The 20,397-nt window shown below is 45.9% G+C and overlaps 1 protein-coding gene across 1 annotated transcript in view; it reads right to left on the bottom strand.

Moving 5' to 3' along the window:
• The window catches only part of notum1b (notum, palmitoleoyl-protein carboxylesterase b), a 28,390-nt gene extending 9,856 nt beyond the window's left edge, over positions 1-18,534 (bottom strand). Inside the window, exons 1-5 of the mRNA XM_071389723.1 lie at positions 17,370-18,534; positions 10,184-10,236; positions 5,244-5,339; positions 4,215-4,275; positions 745-803 (exon numbers count right to left, since the gene is read on the bottom strand). Of these exons, the coding sequence (XP_071245824.1) occupies positions 745-803; positions 4,215-4,275; positions 5,244-5,339; positions 10,184-10,236; positions 17,370-17,749 (649 nt within the window). The 5' untranslated portion in view covers positions 17,750-18,534. The remainder of the gene's footprint in view (positions 1-744; positions 804-4,214; positions 4,276-5,243; positions 5,340-10,183; positions 10,237-17,369) is intronic.
• Between the last annotated feature and the right edge of the window lie 1,863 nt (positions 18,535-20,397).

Raw genomic sequence — 20,397 nt, forward strand, 5'->3', positions numbered from 1 at the left:
TCTCACTGTTTGTTTGTAAGTGGTGGTGTTTGTTTCGTGCATCGTGTTTGCTGTACTGTTTTCGTATTCCCCGTGTCTGGGGTTGTTTAAGTGGTCACCCAGTGTGTTAGTTGGGTGGCCTAGTTTTCTACATGTTCATTAAAGAACATTTGGTTATTGCACCTGCTGTTGCCTGCGCTTGACTTCCACTCCGACACCCAGGCCTTACACATACTGCTTTTATTTATTTACTTTTCTGCTCTTTTGCACACCAGTATCTCTTCTTGCACATGATCATCTGATGATTTATCACTCCAGTGTTAATCTGCTAAATTGTAATTATTCGATTTATTGCCTACCTCATGCCTTTTGCACACATTGTATATAGATTCTCTTTTTTTTCTACCATGTTATTGACTTGTTTATTGTTTACTCCATGTGTAACTCTGTGTTGTCTGTTCACACTGCTATGCTTTATCTTGGCCAGGTCGCAGTTGCAAATGAGAACTTGTTCTCAACTAGCCTACCTGGTTAAATAAAGGTGAAAAAAAATAAAATAAATAAAATAAAATTACCAGCCAGTATGGCAACAGAACTGATCGAACGAACGACTGGGTCGCGTCTCTGGCAACCCAACTGACAGGCATTATCAGGAATTATCACTTAAATGTTTTGAATTATTTTAAATAAAATGCATAGTGTTTTTCCAAAGAGGCATCCTATTCACTATAGAGTGCACTATATACTTGAACTGATGTTCCCTACTTTGGTCAGTCTTTGCTGAGGCTCCACTCCAGGCATCACTAGAGCAGTATGGGATGAACCTAGAGAGAGAGAGGAGAGACAGATCATCATGCTTTGTTGATTTCCAAAAAGGCTTTTGACTCAATTTGGCATGAGGGTCTGCTATACAAATAGATGGAAAGTGGTGTTGGGAGGGGAAACATACGACATTATAAAATCCATGTACACAAACAAGTCTGCGGTTAATATTGGCAAAAAAACACACACATTTCTTTCCACAGGGTCGTGGGGTGAGACAGGGATGCAGTTTAAGCCCCACCCTCTTCAACAAATATATCACCGAATTGGCGACGGCACTAGAACAGTCTGCAGCACCCGGCCTCACCCTACTAGAATCTGAAGTCAAATGTCTACTGTTTGCTGATGATCTGGTGCTTCTATCCCCAACCAAGGAGGTCCTAACGCAGCACCTAGATCTTCTGCACAGATTCTGTCAGACCTGGGCCCTGACAGACCTGGGCCCTGACAGACCTGGGCCCTGACAGACCTGGGCCCTGACAGACCTGGGCCCTGACAGTAAATCTCAGTAAGACAAAAATAATGGTGTTCCAAAAAAGGTCCAGTTGCCAGGACCACAAATACAAATTCCATCTAGACACCGTTGCCCTAGAGCACACAAAAAACTATACATACCTCGGCCTAAACACTTAAGCGCCAGACTTAACTTGCACAAAGCTGTGAACGATCTGAGAGACAAGGCAAGAAGGTCCTTCTATGCCATCAAAAGAAACATAAAATTCGACATACCAATTAGGATCTGGCTAAAAATACTTGAATCAGTTATAGAACCCATTGCCCTTTATGGTTGTGAGGTCTGGGGTCCGCTCACCAACCAAGAATTCACAAAATGGAACAAACACCAAATTGAGACTCTGCATACATAATTCTGCAAACATATCCTCCATGTACAATGTAAAACACTAAATAATGCATGCAGAGCAGAATTAGGCCGATACCCGCTAATTATCAAAATCCATAAAAGAGCCGTTAAATTCTACAACCACCTAAAAGGAAGCGATTCCCAAACCTTCCATAACAAAGCCATCACCTACAGAGAGATGAACCTGGAGAAGAGTCCCATAAGCAAGCTGGTCCTGGGGCTCTGTTCACAAACACAAACAGACCCCACAGAGCCCCAGGACAGCAACACAATTAGACCCAACCAAATCATGAGAAAACAAAAAGATAATTACTTGACACATTGGAAAGAATTAACCCCCCAAAAAACTGAGCAAACTAGAATGCTATTTGGCCCTAAACAGAGAGTACACAGTGACTGACCCAAACTTAAGGAAAGCTTTGACTATGTACAGACTCAGTGAGCATAGCCTTGCTATTGAGAAAGGCCGCCATAGGCAGACCTGGCTCTCAAGAGAAGACAGGCTATGTGCACACTGCCCACAAAATTAGGTGGAAACTGAGCTGCACTTCCTAACCTCCTGCCCAATGTATGACCATATTAGAGACACATATTTACCTCAGATTACACAGATCCACAAAGAATATGAAAACAAACCCGATTTTGATAAACTCCCATATCTACTGGGTGAAATGCCACAGTGTGCCATCACAGCAGCAAGATTTGTGACCTGTTGCCACAAGAAAAGGGCAACCAGTGAAGAACAAACACCATTGTAAATACAACCCCATATTTATGTTTATTTATTTTCCCTTTTGTACTTTAACTATTTTTTCAACTATTTGCACATCGTTACAACACTGTATATATACATAACATGACATTTGTAATGTCTTTGTTATTTTGGAACTTCTGTATGTGTAATGTTTACTGTTCATTTTTATTGTTTATTATTATTTTTATTTTTTTTCACCTTAACCAGGTAGGCTAGGTGAGAACAAGTTCTCATTTACAACTGCGACCTGGCCAAGATAAAGCAAAGCAGTGTGACACAAACAACAACACAGAGTTACACAGGGAATTAACAAACGTACAGTCAATAACACAATAGAAAAAATCTATATACAGTGTGTCCAAATGAGGTAAGATTAGGGAGGTAAGGCAATAAATAGGCCGTAGTGGCGAAGTAATTACAATTTAATTATCTAATTATCTACTTTAATTATCTATTATCTACAAATGATCTACTTCACTTGCTTTGGCAATGTAAACATGTGTCCCATGCCAATAAAGCACCTTAAAGTGAAATTGAATTGAGAGAGAGACAGAGAGAGAAAGACAGAGAGACAGAGACAGAGAGACAGAGAGACAGAGAGACAGAGACAGAGACAGAGAGACAGAGACAGAGACAGAGAGACAGAGACAGACAGAGAGAGAGAGCGAGACAGAGACAGACAGACAGGGAGAGAGAGAGAGTTAGGAAACCATAACACACAGAGACTCAGAGTTTCAGTCAGAGGGAGGAAAAGGTTGTTTAGTAAAGAGCTGCAGCACAACTTTACCTTCTCACTCTGACAAGAAAAAACACCAACCGTTTCACACACAAACACCATAAACAAACACACATATACAAGAAGGGAGAGAAGAGCGATAGGAGAGAGAGCAGACTGAAAAGAAGGGAGAGAAGGGCGATAGGAGAGAGAGCAGACTGAAAAGAAGGGAGAGAAGAGCGATAGGAGAGAGAGCAGACTGAAAAGAAGGGAGAGAAGGGCGATAGGAGAGAGCAGACTGAAAAGAAGGGAGAGAAGGGCGATAGGAGAGAGAGCCGACTGAAAAGAAGGGAGAGAAGGGCGATAGGAGAGAGCAGACTGAAAAGAAGGGAGAGAAGGGCGATAGGAGAGAGCAGACTGAAAAGAAGGGAGAGAAGAGCGATAGGAGAGAGAGCAGACTGAAAAGAAGGGAGAGAAGAGCGATAGGAGAGAGAGCAGACTGAAAAGAAGGGAGAGAAGGGCGATAGGAGAGAGCAGACTGAAAAGAAGGGAGAGAAGGGCGATAGGAGAGAGAGCAGACTGAAAAGAAGGGAGAGAAGGGCGATAGGAGAGAGAGCAGACTGAAAAGAAGGGAGAGAAGGGCGATAGGAGAGAGAGCAGACTGAAAAGAAGGGAGAGAAGGGCGATAGGAGAGAGAGCAGACTGAAAAGAAGGGAGAGAAGAGCGATAGGAGAGAGAGCAGACTGAAAAGAAGGGAGAGAAGAGCGATAGGAGAGAGAGCAGACTGAAAAGAAGGGAGAGAAGGGCGATAGGAGAGAGAGCAGACTGAAAAGAAGGGAGAGAAGGGCGATAGGAGAGAGAGCAGACTGAAAAGAAGGGAGAGAAGAGCGATAGGAGAGAGAGCAGACTGAAAAGAAGGGAGAGAAGGGCGATAGGAGAGAGAGCAGACTGAAAAGAAGGGAGAGAAGGGCGATAGGAGAGAGAGCAGACTGAAAAGAAGGGAGAGAAGAGCGATAGGAGAGAGAGCAGACTGAAAAGAAGGAGTCAAATAAAGAAGAGAAAAGGAGGGAGGGAGTTCTTACACCATGTTGGCATTCCACCAATAGGGGTTCTCCTCTGGCTGAGGAGACAGAATACCTGTACCTGGAGACAGAGAACCACAGAGAGGGGGGTAAAGACCCATGGAAATGGAGAGAGAGAGAGAGAGGGGAGATGGAGGGGGAGAGAGAGAGACAGAGAACCACAGAGAGGGGGGTAAAGACCCATGGAAATGAAGAGAGAGAGAGGGGGAGAGGGAGAGGGAGAGAGAGAGAGGGGGGAGATGGAGGGGGAGGGATAAAGACCCATGGAAATGAAGAGAGAGAGGGGGGAGATGGGGGGGAGAGGGAGAGAGAGAGAGGGGGATAAAGACCCATGGAAATGAAGAGAGAGAGGGGGGAGATGGAGAGAGAGAGAGGGGGATAAAGACCCATGGAAATGAAGAGAGAGAGAGGGGGGAGATGGAAGGGGAGAGGGAGAGAGAGAGGGAGGGGGAGAGGGAGGGGGAGAGAGAGAGAGAGGGAGGGGGAGATAAAGCCCCATGGAAATTAAGAGAGAGAGGGGGGAGATGGAGGGGGAGAGAGAGGGGGAGAGGGAGAGAGAGAGGGATAAAGACCCATGGAAATGAAGAGAGAGAGAGGGGGGAGATGGAGGGGGAGAGGGAGGGGGAGAGATAAAGCCCCATTGAAATGAAGAGAGAGAGAGAGAGAGAGAGAGAGAGAGAGAGAGAGAGAGAGAGAGAGAGAGAGAGAGAGAGAGAGAGAGAGAGAGAGAGAGAGAGAGAGAGAGAGAGAGAGAGAGAGAGAGAGAGAGAGAGAGAGAGAGAGAGAGAGAGAGAGAGAGAGAGAGAGAGAGAGGAGAGCAGAGAGAGAGAGAGAAGAAAGAGGTACTTGTGAGTGTGAGATTAATTTTGGTAACTAAAACAGACAGACTGACTGAGTTCTACTGATTAAAGGGAAACACTAACATTTATATGGCCTGAGATCTTTTCCCTCTACAGCCTGTACTGGACCAATGATTTTTAAAGAGTCAATGTTATGTGTTGTAATAAGTGTTTATAACAGTGTGCTGACCTGTTCTGGTGCGTGGCCACTTGAGGGAGCTCATGAGTCTCCTCATTGTCTGGTACCTGGTGTCACAAGTCTGTCTGTTGAAACAGTACCATCCACCTACACAGACCAACAACATTACATACAGCACCATCCACCTACACAGACCAACAACATTACATACAGCACCATCCACCGACACAGACCAACAACATTACATACAGCACCATCCACCTACACAGACCAACAACATTACATACAGCACCATCCACCTACACAGACCAACAACATTACATACAGCACCATCCACAGACCAATAACATTACATACAGCACCATCCACCTACACAGAACAACTAACATTATAAAAAGCACCATCCACCTACACAGACCAACAACATTACATACAGTACCATCCACCTACACAGACCAATAACATTACATACAGCACCATCCACCTACACAGACCAACAACATTACATACAGTACCATCCACCTACACAGACCAACTAACATTACATACAGCACCATCCACCTACACAGACCAACAACATGACATACAGCACCATCCACCTACACAGACCAACAACATTACATACGGGCACCATCCACCTACACAGACCAACAACATTACATACAGCACCATCCACCTACACAGACCAACAACATTACATACAGCACCATCCACCTACACAGACCAACAACATTACATACAGCACAATCCACCTACACAGACCAACAACATTACATACAGCACAATCCACCTACACAGACCAACAACATTACATACAGCACCATCCACCTACACAGACCAACAACATTACATACAGCACCATCCACCTACACAGACCAACAACATTACATACAGCACCATCCACCTACACAGACCAACAACATTACATACAGCACCATCCACCTACACAGACCAACAAACATTACATACAGCACCATCCACCTACACAGACCAACAACATGACATACAGCACCATCCACCTACACAGACCAACAACATGACATACAGCACCATCCACCTACACAGACCAACAACATGACATACAGCACCATCCACCTACACATACCAACAACATTACATACAGCACCATCCACCTACACAGACCAACAACATTACATACAGCACCATCCACCTACACAGACCAACAACATTACATACAGCACCATCCACCTACACAGACCAACAACATTACATACAGCACCATCCACCTACACAGACCAACAACATTACATACAGCACCATCCACCTACACAGACCATCCACCTACACAGACCAACAACATTACATACAGCACCATCCACCTACACAGACCAACAACATTACATACAGCACCATCCACCTACACAGACAAACAACATTACATACAGCACCATCCACCTACACAGACCAACAACATTACATACAGTACCATCCACCTACACAGACCAACAACATTACATACAGCACCATCCACCTACACAGACCAACAACATTACATACAGCACCATCCACCTACACAGACCAACAACATTACATACAGTACCATCCACCTACACAGACCAATAACATTACATACAGCACCATCCACCTACACAGACCAACTAACATTACATACAGCACCATCCACCTACACAGACCAACAACATTACATACAGCACCATCCACCTACACAGACCAACAACATTACATACAGCACCATCCACCTACACAGACCAACAACATTACATACAGCACCATCCACCTACACAGACCAACAACATTACATACAGCACCATCCACCTACACAGACCAACAACATTACATACAGCACCATCCACCTACACAGACCAACAACATTACATACAGCACCATCCACCTACACAGACCAACAACATTACATACAGCACCATCCACCTACACAGACCAACCACATTACATACAGCACCATCCACCTACACAGACCAACCACATTACATACAGTACCATCCACCAACACAGACCAACAACATTACATACAGCACCATCCACCTACACAGACCAACAACATTATATACAGCACCATCCACCTACACAGACCAACAACATTACATACAGCACCATCCACCTACACAGACCAACAACATTACATACAGCACCATCCACCTACACAGACCAACAACATTACATACAGCACCATCCACCTACACAGACCAACAACATTACAAACAGCACCATCCACCTACACAGACCAACAACATTACATACAGCACCATCCACCTACACAGACCAACAACATTACATACAGCACCATCCACCGACACAGACCAACAACATTACATACAGCACCATCCACCTACACAGACCAACAACATTACATACAGCACCATCCACCTACACAGACCAACAACATTACATACAGCACCATCCACAGACCAATAACATTACATACAGCACCATCCACCTACACAGAACAACTAACATTATAAAAAGCACCATCCACCTACACAGACCAACAACATTACATACAGTACCATCCACCTACACAGACCAATAACATTACATACAGCACCATCCACCTACACAGACCAACAACATTACATACAGTACCATCCACCTACACAGACCAACTAACATTACATACAGCACCATCCACCTACACAGACCAACAACATGACATACAGTACCATCCACCTACACAGACCAACAACATTACATACAGCACCATCCACCTACACAGACCAACAACATTACATACAGCACCATCCACCTACACAGACCAACAACATTACATACAGCACCATCCACCTACACAGACCAACAACATTACATACAGCACCATCCACCTACACAGACCAACAACATTACATACAGCACCATCCACCTACACAGACCAACAACATTACATACAGCACAATCCACCTACACAGACCAACAACATTACATACAGCACAATCCACCTACACAGACCAACAACATTACATACAGCACCATCCACCTACACAGACCAACAACATTACATACAGCACCATCCACCTACACAGACCAACAACATTACATACAGCACCATCCACCTACACAGACCAACAACATTACATACAGCACCATCCACCTACACAGACCAACAAACATTACATACAGCACCATCCACCTACACAGACCAACAACATGACATACAGCACCATCCACCTACACAGACCAACAACATGACATACAGCACCATCCACCTACACATACCAACAACATTACATACAGCACCATCCACCTACACAGACCAACAACATTACATACAGCACCATCCACCTACACAGACCAACAACATTACATACAGCACCATCCACCTACACAGACCAACAACATTACATACAGCACCATCCACCTACACAGACCAACAACATTACATACAGCACCATCCACCTACACAGACCATCCACCTACACAGACCAACAACATTACATACAGCACCATCCACCTACACAGACCAACAACATTACATACAGCACCATCCACCTACACAGACAAACAACATTACATACAGCACCATCCACCTACACAGAACAACAACATTACATACAGTACCATCCACCTACACAGACCAACAACATTACATACAGCACCATCCACCTACACAGACCAACAACATTACATACAGCACCATCCACCTACACAGACCAACAACATTACATACAGTACCATCCACCTACACAGACCAATAACATTACATACAGCACCATCCACCTACACAGACCAACTAACATTACATACAGCACCATCCACCTACACAGACCAACAACATTACATACAGCACCATCCACCTACACAGACCAACAACATTACATACAGCACCATCCACCTACACAGACCAACAACATTACATACAGCACCATCCACCTACACAGACCAACAACATTACATACAGCACCATCCACCTACACAGACCAACAACATTACATACAGCACCATCCACCTACACAGACCAACAACATTACATACAGCACCATCCACCTACACAGACCAACAACATTACATACAGCACCATCCACCTACACAGACCAACCACATTACATACAGTACCATCCACCTACACAGACCAACAACATTACATACAGCACCATCCACCTACACAGACCAACAACATTATATACAGCACCATCCACCTACACAGACCAACAACATTACATACAGCACCATCCACCTACACAGACCAACAACATTATATACAGCACCATCCACCTACACAGACCAACAACATTACATACAGCACCATCCACCTACACAGACCAACAACATTACAAACAGCACCATCCACCTACACAGACCAACAACATTACATACAGCACCATCCACCTACACAGACCAACAACATTACATACAGCACCATCCACCTACACAGACCAACAACATTACATACAGCACCATCCACCTACACAGACCAACAACATTACATACAGCACCATCCACCTACACAGACCAACAACATTATATACAGCACCATCCACCTACAAAGACCACCAACATTACATACAGCACCATCCACCTACACAGACCAACAACATTACATACAGCACCATCCACAGACAACAACAACAGATATCAACATAGCACCATCCACCTACACAGACCAACATTACATACAGCACCATCCACCTACACAGACCAACAACATTACATACAGCACCATCCACCTACACAGACAACAACAACAGATATCAACATAGCACCATCCACCTACACAGACAACAACAACAGATATCAACATGGCACTAGGGCCAGGATTCAATCCAAGGCCGGTTGTAGAGCAGCGCACTGGTCAGCCGACTGCACCTCTTAAAGGTCATTTCCCTGCCGTTTGTGCAGCTCACATTCACGATAAACACAGTGATTGTCAACTGAAAACGTACATTACCTTTAAGAGGCACATTGTTGGCTGTACAGTGCTCTGCCCTGTAACGTGCCTTGGATTGACAAATACAGCAGACAAATAGCAGAGTTTGGAAGTCTTAAACCTCTCAACTCACCCTCCAGGAATATCAGCCACCTCCTGCTGCCTTTAGATTCCCTGATGTAGTACCTATACAGGACAATACAAAAACAAACTGTTTTACAAGTGTGTGTGTGTGTGTGTGTGTGTGTGTGTGTGTGTGTGTGTTTCCCCCCCTTTTCTTCTTCAAAGTGGGCCATCTGACAGAATCACATAGTTCAGTGTCAATTGGGGAAAAAATGTTTATTGGACTGGGTGGAAAAAAGCAGTGTTGGCAGACCCCGACACACACACACACACACATACACACACAGAGTATGTATTTCTGAGCCTCTACATTCACACACACACACAGTTGGTTGGGTTTGTGTTATAGACCGCTCCAGAACAATTGGTTGGGTTTGTGTTATAGACCGCTCCAGAACAGTTGGTTGGGTTTGTGTTATAGACCCGCTCCAGAACAGTTGGTTGGGTTTGTGATATAGACCCGCTCCAGAACAGTTGGTTGGGTTTGTGTTATAGACCGCTCCAGAACAGTTGGTTGGGTTTGTGTTATAGACCGCTCCAGAACAGTTGGTTGGGTTTGTGTTATAGACCCGCTCCAGAACAGTTGGTTGGGTTTGTGTTATAGACCCGCTCCAGAACAGTTGGTTGGGTTTGTGTTATAGACCCGCTCCAGAACAGTTGGTTGGGTTTGTGTTATAGACCGCTCCAGAACAGTTGGTTGGGTTTGTGTTATAGACCCGCTCCAGAACAGTTGGTTGGGTTTGTGTTATAGACCGCTCCAGAACAGTTGGTTGGGTTTGTGTTATAGACCGCTCCAGAACAGTTGGTTGGGTTTGTGTTATAGACCCGCTCCAGAACAGTTGGTGGGGTTTGTGTTATAGACCCGCTCCAGAACAGTTGGTTGGGTTTGTGTTATAGACCGCTCCAGAACAGTTGGTTGGGTTTGTGTTATAGACCCGCTCCAGAACAGTTGGTTGGGTTTGTGTTATAGACCGCTCCAGAACAGTGGGTTGGGTTTGTGTTATAGACCGCTCCAGAACAGTTGGTTGGGTTTGTGTTATAGACCCGCTCCAGAACAGTTGGTTGGGTTTGTGTTATAGACCCGCTCCAGAACAGTTGGTTGGGTTTGTGTTATAGACCGCTCCAGAACAGTTGGTTGGGTTTGTGTTATAGACCCGCTCCAAAACAGTTGGTTGGGTTTGTGTTATAGACCGCTCCAGAACAGTTGGTTGGGTTTGTGTTATAGACCCGCTCCAGAACAGTTGGTTGGGTTTGTGTTATAGACCGCTCCAGAACAGTTGGTTGGGTTTGTGTTATAGACCCGCTCCAGAACAGTTGGTTGGGTTTGTGTTATAGACCCGCTCCAGAACAGTTGGTTGGGTTTGTGTTATAGACCCGCTCCAGAACAGTTGGTTGGGTTTGTGTTATAGACCCGCTCCAGAACAGTTGGTTGGGTTTGTGTTATAGACCGCTCCAGAACAGTTGGTTGGGTTTGTGTTATAGACCGCTCCAGAAGGTGTGCGGTCCTTTAGGCTTCTGCTTTGAACTAAACTTGAAACATTTAGCTCTGGTTTCCAGCTAAAACTCACAGCTCACAGAGCCCATTCAGATGCCTAAAACAGCCAGACAGACAGAGCCCATTCAGATGCCTAAAACAGCCAGACAGACAGAGCCCATTCAGGTGCCTAAAACAGACAGACAGACAGAGCCCATTCAGGTGCCTAAAACAGCCAGACAGACAGAGCCCATTCAGGTGCCTAAAACACCCAGACAGACAGAGCCCATTCAGATGCCTAAAACAGCCAGACAGACAGACAGAGCCCATTCAGATGCCTAAAACAGCCAGACAGACAGACAGAGCTCATTCAGATGCCTAAAACAGACAGACAGACAGAGCCCATTCAGATGCCTAAAACACCCAGCCAGACAGACAGAGCTCATTCAGATGCCTAAAACAGACAGACAGACAGAGCCCATTCAGGTGCCTAAAACAGCCAGACAGACAGAGCCCATTCAGGTGCCTAAAACAGCCAGACAGACAGAGCCCATTCAGATGCCTAAAACAGCCAGACAGAGCCCATTCAGATGCCTAAAACAGCCAGACAGACAGAGCCCATTCAGATGCCTAAAACAGACAGACAGACAGAGCCCATTCAGATGCCTAAAACAGCCAGACAGACAGAGCCCATTCAGATGCCTAAAACAGCCAGACAGACAGAGCCCATTCAGATGCCTAAAACAGACAGACAGACAGACAGAGCCCATTCAGGTGCCTAAAACAGCCAGACAGACAGAGCCCATTCAGGTGCCTAAAACAGCCTTTCAACAGGGGCCTGTTTGGATGCCTATATGAAAGGAACCCAGGGCCATTATATGAATGATTGGATTAGTGTAATGTGTGTAGAAAGTCCTCACCACAGGAGAGTTACACTACACTCAGTCAGACTGATCACTAGTGGTCCGGCCTGGCAGACACACAGACACACACATAAACAAGGGACACGTCTTTGGGCTGCATGTGTGAGGTTGTGTGAAACACACACACACTCATGTGCTGTTATGAACAGGCAGGTGATGGCATGAACAGGCAGGTGATGGCAGGAACAGGCAGGTGCTGTTATGAACAGGCAGGTGCTGTTATGAACAGGCAGGTGCTGTTATGAACAGGCAGGTGACGGCAGGAACAGTTCACACACAAACTCCTGCTCCTGTTCTGCAGCTATCCATCTCCATTAGTGAGAGATGTGCCAGGTGTTTTAGGTTAAAGAGGATTAACTGTGTCTCTACTGGACAGCTGCTGGAAAGGAGAATGGAGAGAGACAGAGAGACACTGACAGACAGAGAAAGAGAGAGAGAGAGCTCAGAGACACCGACAGAGAGAGAGAGACACACAGACAGACAGAGAGATTTTAACTATTTTCGCATCGATACAACACATACGACATTTGAAATGTCTTTATTCTTTTGGAACTTCTGTGAGTGTAATGTTTACTGTTCATTTTTATTGTTGATTTCAATTTTGTTTATTATCTATTTCACTTGCTTTGGCAATGTTAACATATGTTTCCCATGCCAATAAAGCCCTTGAATTGAAAGAGAGCAAGAGACAGACAGACAGACAGACAGACAGACAGACAGACAGACAGACAGACAGACAGACAGACAGAGACTAAGAGAAAATGAAGTCTTATATATAAAAATGTGACTTTTAACTTTGGGTTGCCAGATTGAACATTTAAAAATGAAGTGGGAAAGAGTAGAGGGGGCGCCAGGTTGGGTTCAAGTAGTTCAAACAAATCAACGTCAGAAGCTTCATTTGTAATTAAGAAACACAGGGAGAGTAAATTCCTCACATCCTCAGACACATTGTTCTTAATAACTCCCCGTGGCTGTGGAAAAGTACTCCCCCCCCCCTCACACTGTATGGGTTTTTACACACACATGCCAATGGCAGCAGGAGAAGTGTAGCCTTAACGGCAGTGATCCACTATAAAGATAGCCACGCTAGCTTCGCCCTCGTGTGGGTGTTAGCAAGCACGCTAGCTACGGCTAGGTATCAACAGCTAATCCAGTCCGGGCTGGAAGTTATAGTGAGGTTCGATTGGTCAAGATGCAATGTTGTGGAGTATTTTGGATAAAGTTCAGTTTATTCCAATTTAGGTCCCGCCCTGTTCACGTCCCTCGCCCATTTTCGCATTACCCAATGGTCCCCCACCCGCTTCACTTCCTGCATTGACAATGAATGGATATTGGTTGTTTCATCGCCCACAACGTGCTGGATGGATCTCTGCAGTAACTCTCGAGGCAGACTGTGTGGTTGAGAGAGGGTTGGATCTCTGCAGTAACTCTCGAGGCAGACTGTGTGGTTGAGAGAGGGTTGGATCTCTGCAGTAACTCTCGAGGCAGACTGTGTGCTTGAGAGGGTTGGATCTCTGCAGTAACTCTCGAGGCAGACTGTGTGGTTGAGAGAGGGTTGTATCTCTGCAGTAACTCTCGAGGCAGACCGTGTGCTTGAGAGAGGGTTGGATCTCTGCAGTAACTCTCGAGGCAGACCGTGTGGTTGAGAGAGGGTTGGATCTCTGCAGTAACTCTCGAGGCAGACTGTGTGGTTGAGAGAGGGTTGGATCTCTGCAGTAACTCTCGAGGCAGACCGTGTGCTTGAGAGAGGGTTGGATCTCTGCAGTAACTCTCGAGGCAGACCGTGTGCTTGAGAGAGGGTTGGATCTCTGCAGTAACTCTCGAGGCAGACCGTGTGCTTGAGAGAGGGTTGGATCTCTGCAGTAACTCTCGAGGCAGACTGTGTGGTTGAGAGAGGGTTGGATCTCTGCAGTAACTCTCGAGGCAGACTGTGTGGTTGAGAGAGGGTTGGATCTCTGCAGTAACTCTCGAGGCAGACTGTGTGGTTGAGAGAGGGTTGGATCTCTGCAGTAACTCTCGAGGCAGACCGTGTGCTTGAGAGAGGGTTGGATCTCTGCAGTAACTCTCGAGGCAGACCGTGTGCTTGAGAGAGGGTTGGATCTCTGCAGTAACTCTCGAGGCAGACCGTGTGGTTGAGAGAGGGTTGGATCTCTGCAGTAACTCTCGAGGCAGACTGTGTGGTTGAGAGAGGGTTGGATCTCTGCAGTAACTCTCGAGGCAGACTGTGTGGTTGAGAGAGGGTTGGATCTCTGCAGTAACTCTCGAGGCAGACTGTGTGCTTGAGAGAGGGTTGGATCTCTGCAGTAACTCTCGAGGCAGACCGTGTGGTTGAGAGAGGGTTGGATCTCTGCAGTAACTCTCGAGGCAGACTGTGTGGTTGAGAGAGGGTTGGATCTCTGCAGTAACTCTCGAGGCAGACTGTGTGGTTGAGAGAGGGTTGGATCTCTGCAGTAACTCTCGAGGCAGACTGTGTGGTTGAGAGAGGGTTGGATCTCTGCAGTAACTCTCGAGGCAGACCGTGTGGTTGAGAGAGGGTTGGATCTCTGCAGTAACTCTCGAGGCAGACTGTGTGGTTGGGAGAGGGTTGGATCTCTGCAGTAACTCTCGAGGCAGACTGTGTGGTTGAGAGAGGGTTGGATCTCTGCAGTAACTCTCGAGGCAGACCGTGTGGTTGAGAGAGGGTTGGATCTCTGCAGTAACTCTCGAGGCAGACTGTGTGGTTGAGAGAGGGTTGGATCTCTGCAGTAACTCTCGAGGCAGACTGTGTGGTTGAGAGAGGGTTGGATCTCTGCAGTAACTCTCGAGGCAGACCGTGTGGTTGAGAGAGGGTTGGATCTCTGCAGTAACTCTCGAGGCAGACCGTGTGGTTGAGAGAGGGTTGGATCTCTGCAGTAACTCTCGAGGCAGACTGTGTGGTTGGGAGAGGGTTGGATCTCTGCAGTAACTCTCGAGGCAGACTGTGTGGTTGAGAGAGGGTTGGATCTCTGCAGTAACTCTCGAGGCAGACCGTGTGGTTGAGAGAGGGTTGGATCTCTGCAGTAACTCTCGAGGCAGACTGTGTGGTTGAGAGAGGGTTGGATCTCTGCAGTAACTCTCGAGGCAGACTGTGTGGTTGAGAGAGGGTTGGATCTCTGCAGTAACTCTCGAGGCAGACCGTGTGGTTGAGAGAGGGTTGGATCTCTGCAGTAACTCTCGAGGCAGACCGTGTGGTTGAGAGAGGGTTGGATCCGTCGTGAGAAATCAGCAATTTGTGGTTGGAGGGATAAGCGACGGTTGTAATTTTCTCTGCTGGTTGTCAGATAGAGAAGGCGTGCCCAGAGCCTGTCTGCCTGGCCCTGCATGGCCTCGCGCGCCCAGAGCCTGTCTGCCTGGCCCTGCATGGCCTCGCGCACCGCAAGTCAGGGTCTATTGAGAGGTCTCTTGTGGTTTGGGATGTTGCTGACACACACAGTCACGTCGATGGAGAGCGGAGACACTCTGGTGTGCTGATTCTCTCCCTCTCTCGTTCTCTCTCTCCCTCTCTATGTAAAGTGATGTGGGTCTGAGGTCTTTACTTGGGATGGAGTGGGATCACGAGAGGTTCCGTTGTGATGAGTCAACTGAATCTCGCTCTCTTTCTGGTTCTCTCTGGTTTATTCATAATGGAATAGTCATCTTAAAGATGAATAGCAAACTGTGTAATTAGGGTCTATTCTATTCTTCAACCTTCAGTTGACTTGTGAGCTTGTTCTCACACTGGAGAAGACAAAAATGTAACTGGCAAAAGGCAGTCTTTCTCTCTCAACACCTGGCAACCATGGTGTGAAACAACATAAGGATTTCAAAGCACTACTTCCCAAAGTCAATTATCACAGTTATTTGACCAAAACATTGGTATTTCACACTGAGGATAACCCCTATTTTCTTCCCGTGAAGAAATCGGCCCATGTTTGTTCTATTGGTCACTATCAACCTATAACTGTCATGGCGCATTCATGCAGGGCACCTGTCGCGGCTGGAAGTGGATCTGAGAGGACAACAGGGCTTCGGCTTTGTGGAATGTTTTTACTTTCACACCTTCTTTCATCACAATCATCCATTAGCGTCGCTACATTCCGTTCTAATATAGCGTCCCCTCCTCAATTTCACGTCTCTCTCCAAATGCGCAATATCATGACGCACGGCCTAGAAAGCCATTTGGATAAAGCCAAAGGCAACAAGGATAGTAGCCTACAAGAGGATGAGATTTGTCCCTATAGACTCTGATCCGAAGTCAGTCTTGCGTTTTCCCTTCAAACGGTTGAGGTTATATGGGTTTGGAGAGCATAAGCTGATCCTAGACCTGTGACGCAAATAAACGGCACTACATAACCAACCAACCAACGCCTGCTGTACATGAAAGGCATTGTTTTCACTGTGGCCTCGCGTGCTCTCCTTCCGCAAAATTCATTTTGTCAAACGTTCCATTGATGAGAGGCATCTGATCTCGCGGTCCGGGCTCCCTCTCGAGCTCCGACATAGATCTCAGAGAGCGCCAGTCCTCTGATCTTATCATTTTTTTCCCATTTTATCAACATCCGGATTGACATGAAGGGCAGGAAAAGTTGTTGTGGTGGTGATAGATGGACTGGCTTTCATTCAGCCATTGAGAGTTTGATAGACAACTGGAAAGATGTGTCAAAGTCAATACGTGCAACAAAAGTATGTGATTGTCATGTGAGTTTAGACTACTTGTGAAAAGTTGAAAAGTGAAGTTTAGGGTGACTTTAATTCAGCCCAATTCAGAATTTAAACGTCGAACTTTAAAGTCTTCCACTTACCCAGCTGGGGATCCATCGTTACACGTCGCAGAGGAATTGTCCAAGAAGTGCAGCCTCATGTCCTGGTCCAGCTTCTGCGCCGAGCACGGGTACAGCGACTGCGCCAGGTTTTTAATTTGGGTCATAAAGTTGTCCATGTTCCCCTCGACGGCGGTGAAGTCTAACGGGAAGCTCTCACTGGCTCCGGTCCCCTCTACTACCCGGTCCCTGTACGTTAACATTGGGGACGGCATGGCTGAGGCTCTCCGGTGTTGCGCGCGGCTGCCCCGTAGCTTCCTCGCCTCTGGTGCACCAATGTGAAGAAGACCCAACAACAAAGCGGAACGCAGCAACGCCAGAGTCCCTATAGGCCTACTTATCTCAGTACTTTGGCTCGTCATTTCAAAAACCTTAAGAGGGAGGGGGGAAAACGACTTAATAGTTCCTTGGGGTAAAAACTAAACAAGAGTGCGTCTGGTCTGGTGAGCTAAATGAAAAAGTTGCAGTGGATGAATTGCCAAAGAGAGTAAAATGTAAACAGAGAGAGAAAGAGTTCCACTTGGCATCAGTGTGTTATCGACAGAAGAATCAGGTGTTCCAGCGGTCCCAGAGCTTGGTGTGGGCTGTCAGACGACTCCAAAATGACTCCAAGCTAGAACTTGTAAAACATTTAAATCAGGTTTCAGTGTGGTGCGCCATTCGCATTCAATCACATCCATTAGGGTAAAAAAAATATGTAATTCAAATAAAAATATAGGCTATATTAAGAAAAAGAAAACAACTTTGAAGTCACTCGTATCATGTAAAAATGCGGATAAAAATACAAATCAGGCTCATTTTATTGATTCACCAAAAAAGTGTTTGCATCCCCCTTCTATTTCTTGAGATATCAAACGGTTTTCAACGGTTTTCCCCAGCGCTGATAACACAGATGGCATCACTTGCTGCTGCTGTCCTGGTCGAAGTTACGTTCATACTACCAGGCAGGCACCAGAGGGGTTTTATTCAAACGTTTCCCCCTTTTCTTTCCCCCAAACCAATCGTTACCGTGGGCTGGTGCTTTGAGGGGCGTGAGTTTCACACACATACACCTTTGTTTTACTATCCTTGTGGGGACCAAACAAATGATTCCCATTCAAAATTCTATTTTCCCTAACCCCTCACCCTTAATATATCCTTAACCCCTAAACCTGAAATATCCATTTTCTTGTGGGGACTGGCGAAATGTCCCCAATTGTCCGGATTGGTCCCAAAAAGGATAGTAATACCAATAACACTCACACGGCACGCCCCCTCATGTCCAGGGGCCTGTTGCACAAAAGTAGAATTAAGACATCCGGGATAAATGACTCAGCTGAGCTCAATGAAGCCAAAACATGTGCGTCCAGGCTTAATTGGTTGCACAAAGACCAAGCCAGGATGAGCAGACACGGATTCATTAAGCCAGGTGAAACCAATCCTGGATAGGTGCGCGCTCACGGCTCACTCAAATAGACCCCGCCACAGATCACAGATTAACTGATTTACCATGGCAACTAGAGCCGCGTACTTTTCCCCGTCGGAAGCACAAATCCTCATGGAGGCATATGAGGAGGTAAAAGATATAATTAAGAAGAAAGGCAACACCGCATCAGTGATAAAGCAAAGAGAAAAAGCGTGGCAAAGTATTGCAGACCGCCTGAATGCGTAAGTAGTGCACAATTACACACTCACCGCTCCGCTGAAACATCACAATTACAATTCAAATATTTAATTCACATCTCCAAAAATGCAGTTGTACTGTAATTATGAAACGGTTAAATTTTTAATTGAAATGCACTGCAGATATGAGTGAAATTGTGTAAAGTAACTCCATCACACTGTATAAAGCTATGATAAATTTTTTGATATTTTTACTGAAAACAAGACAAAAATACCAAGTAATTTTTTGCAGTGTGACTCCATTAAATGTGTGTGTGTGTGTGTGTGTGTGTGTGTGTGTGTGTGTGTGTGTAGATTAAACATGAACGGGCCAAAACGGACATGGCAGCAGGTCAAAATCAAATACAAGAACATTCTGCAGAATGGTATGGTCCCTGACTAATATTTAACAAAGCACAAGCATATATTGTACCCAGAAGGTGCCTGCTCACACATTGTCTGTACTGTTTTAGCAGTGAAAAAGAATACCCACAGACAAGGCACGGGTGGTGGGTCACCAAAGGCTGACCTTACCCCAGCAGAGGACATGGCCTTGGAGCTAAATAAAGGCAGGCCCGTCTTAGAGGGGATCCCTGGGGGGAAAGAGACGAGCATAGGTTCCTCCCAAGATGCCACCCGCTTCATTCAAGGTATGTCCTTCCATCTCTACATGGGATACAACCACATTCATATTGAATCAATTTGGACTGTCTGACTTTGGTTTACCTATTGCCTTGCAGTGTCTGGCAGCACTGTGTTCCTGTTAGAGCCACCAGCACAAGCACCAGACGATGCTGATCCAGTGAGTACTCCATCAAAGGCATACTGTAGGCCTGGCATGTCTTGTCTACTAGCTTCAATATGAATCCGATTAAATGTGATAGGGTGAAGGCCCCAGTGCAGCAGCAACAGCACATGATGGAGACGATGATGAGGAGGAGACCATCTCTCTGGATTCCAGAAGGCATGAGGTATCATGTTAAGACTGTGAAAGTACTATTTACTCTACAATGGTGAGGAGTCCTCATCAAAATCAAAAAATCTAATTTCTTTTACAGGACCCAGATGCTATACAGTGGGAAAACCAGCCTGGCAACATAGTGCGTATTAATAAAAGGACACCACATCCTGCCAAATTCCAGCTGCGCTAATTGTATTGTGTTCACAGAGCTCACAAGCTATCAGAAAGTTGTATGGCAACCACCTCCGGCGCCAAATAGAACTGGCAGACATAGACATTCAGTACAAGAAGAAAAAGATGGAAAATCTTGCACTGGAGTCCGAAATAAAAAAGAGGACAATTAGGAAACTGGACCTTGAAATAAAAAAAACTTGAGAGGGAGGTGAGATATGCCTTCAATGTACACTG

Source organism: Salvelinus alpinus, chromosome 2, assembly GCF_045679555.1.
Source record: "Salvelinus alpinus chromosome 2, SLU_Salpinus.1, whole genome shotgun sequence".
NCBI lineage: Eukaryota > Metazoa > Chordata > Actinopteri > Salmoniformes > Salmonidae > Salvelinus > Salvelinus alpinus.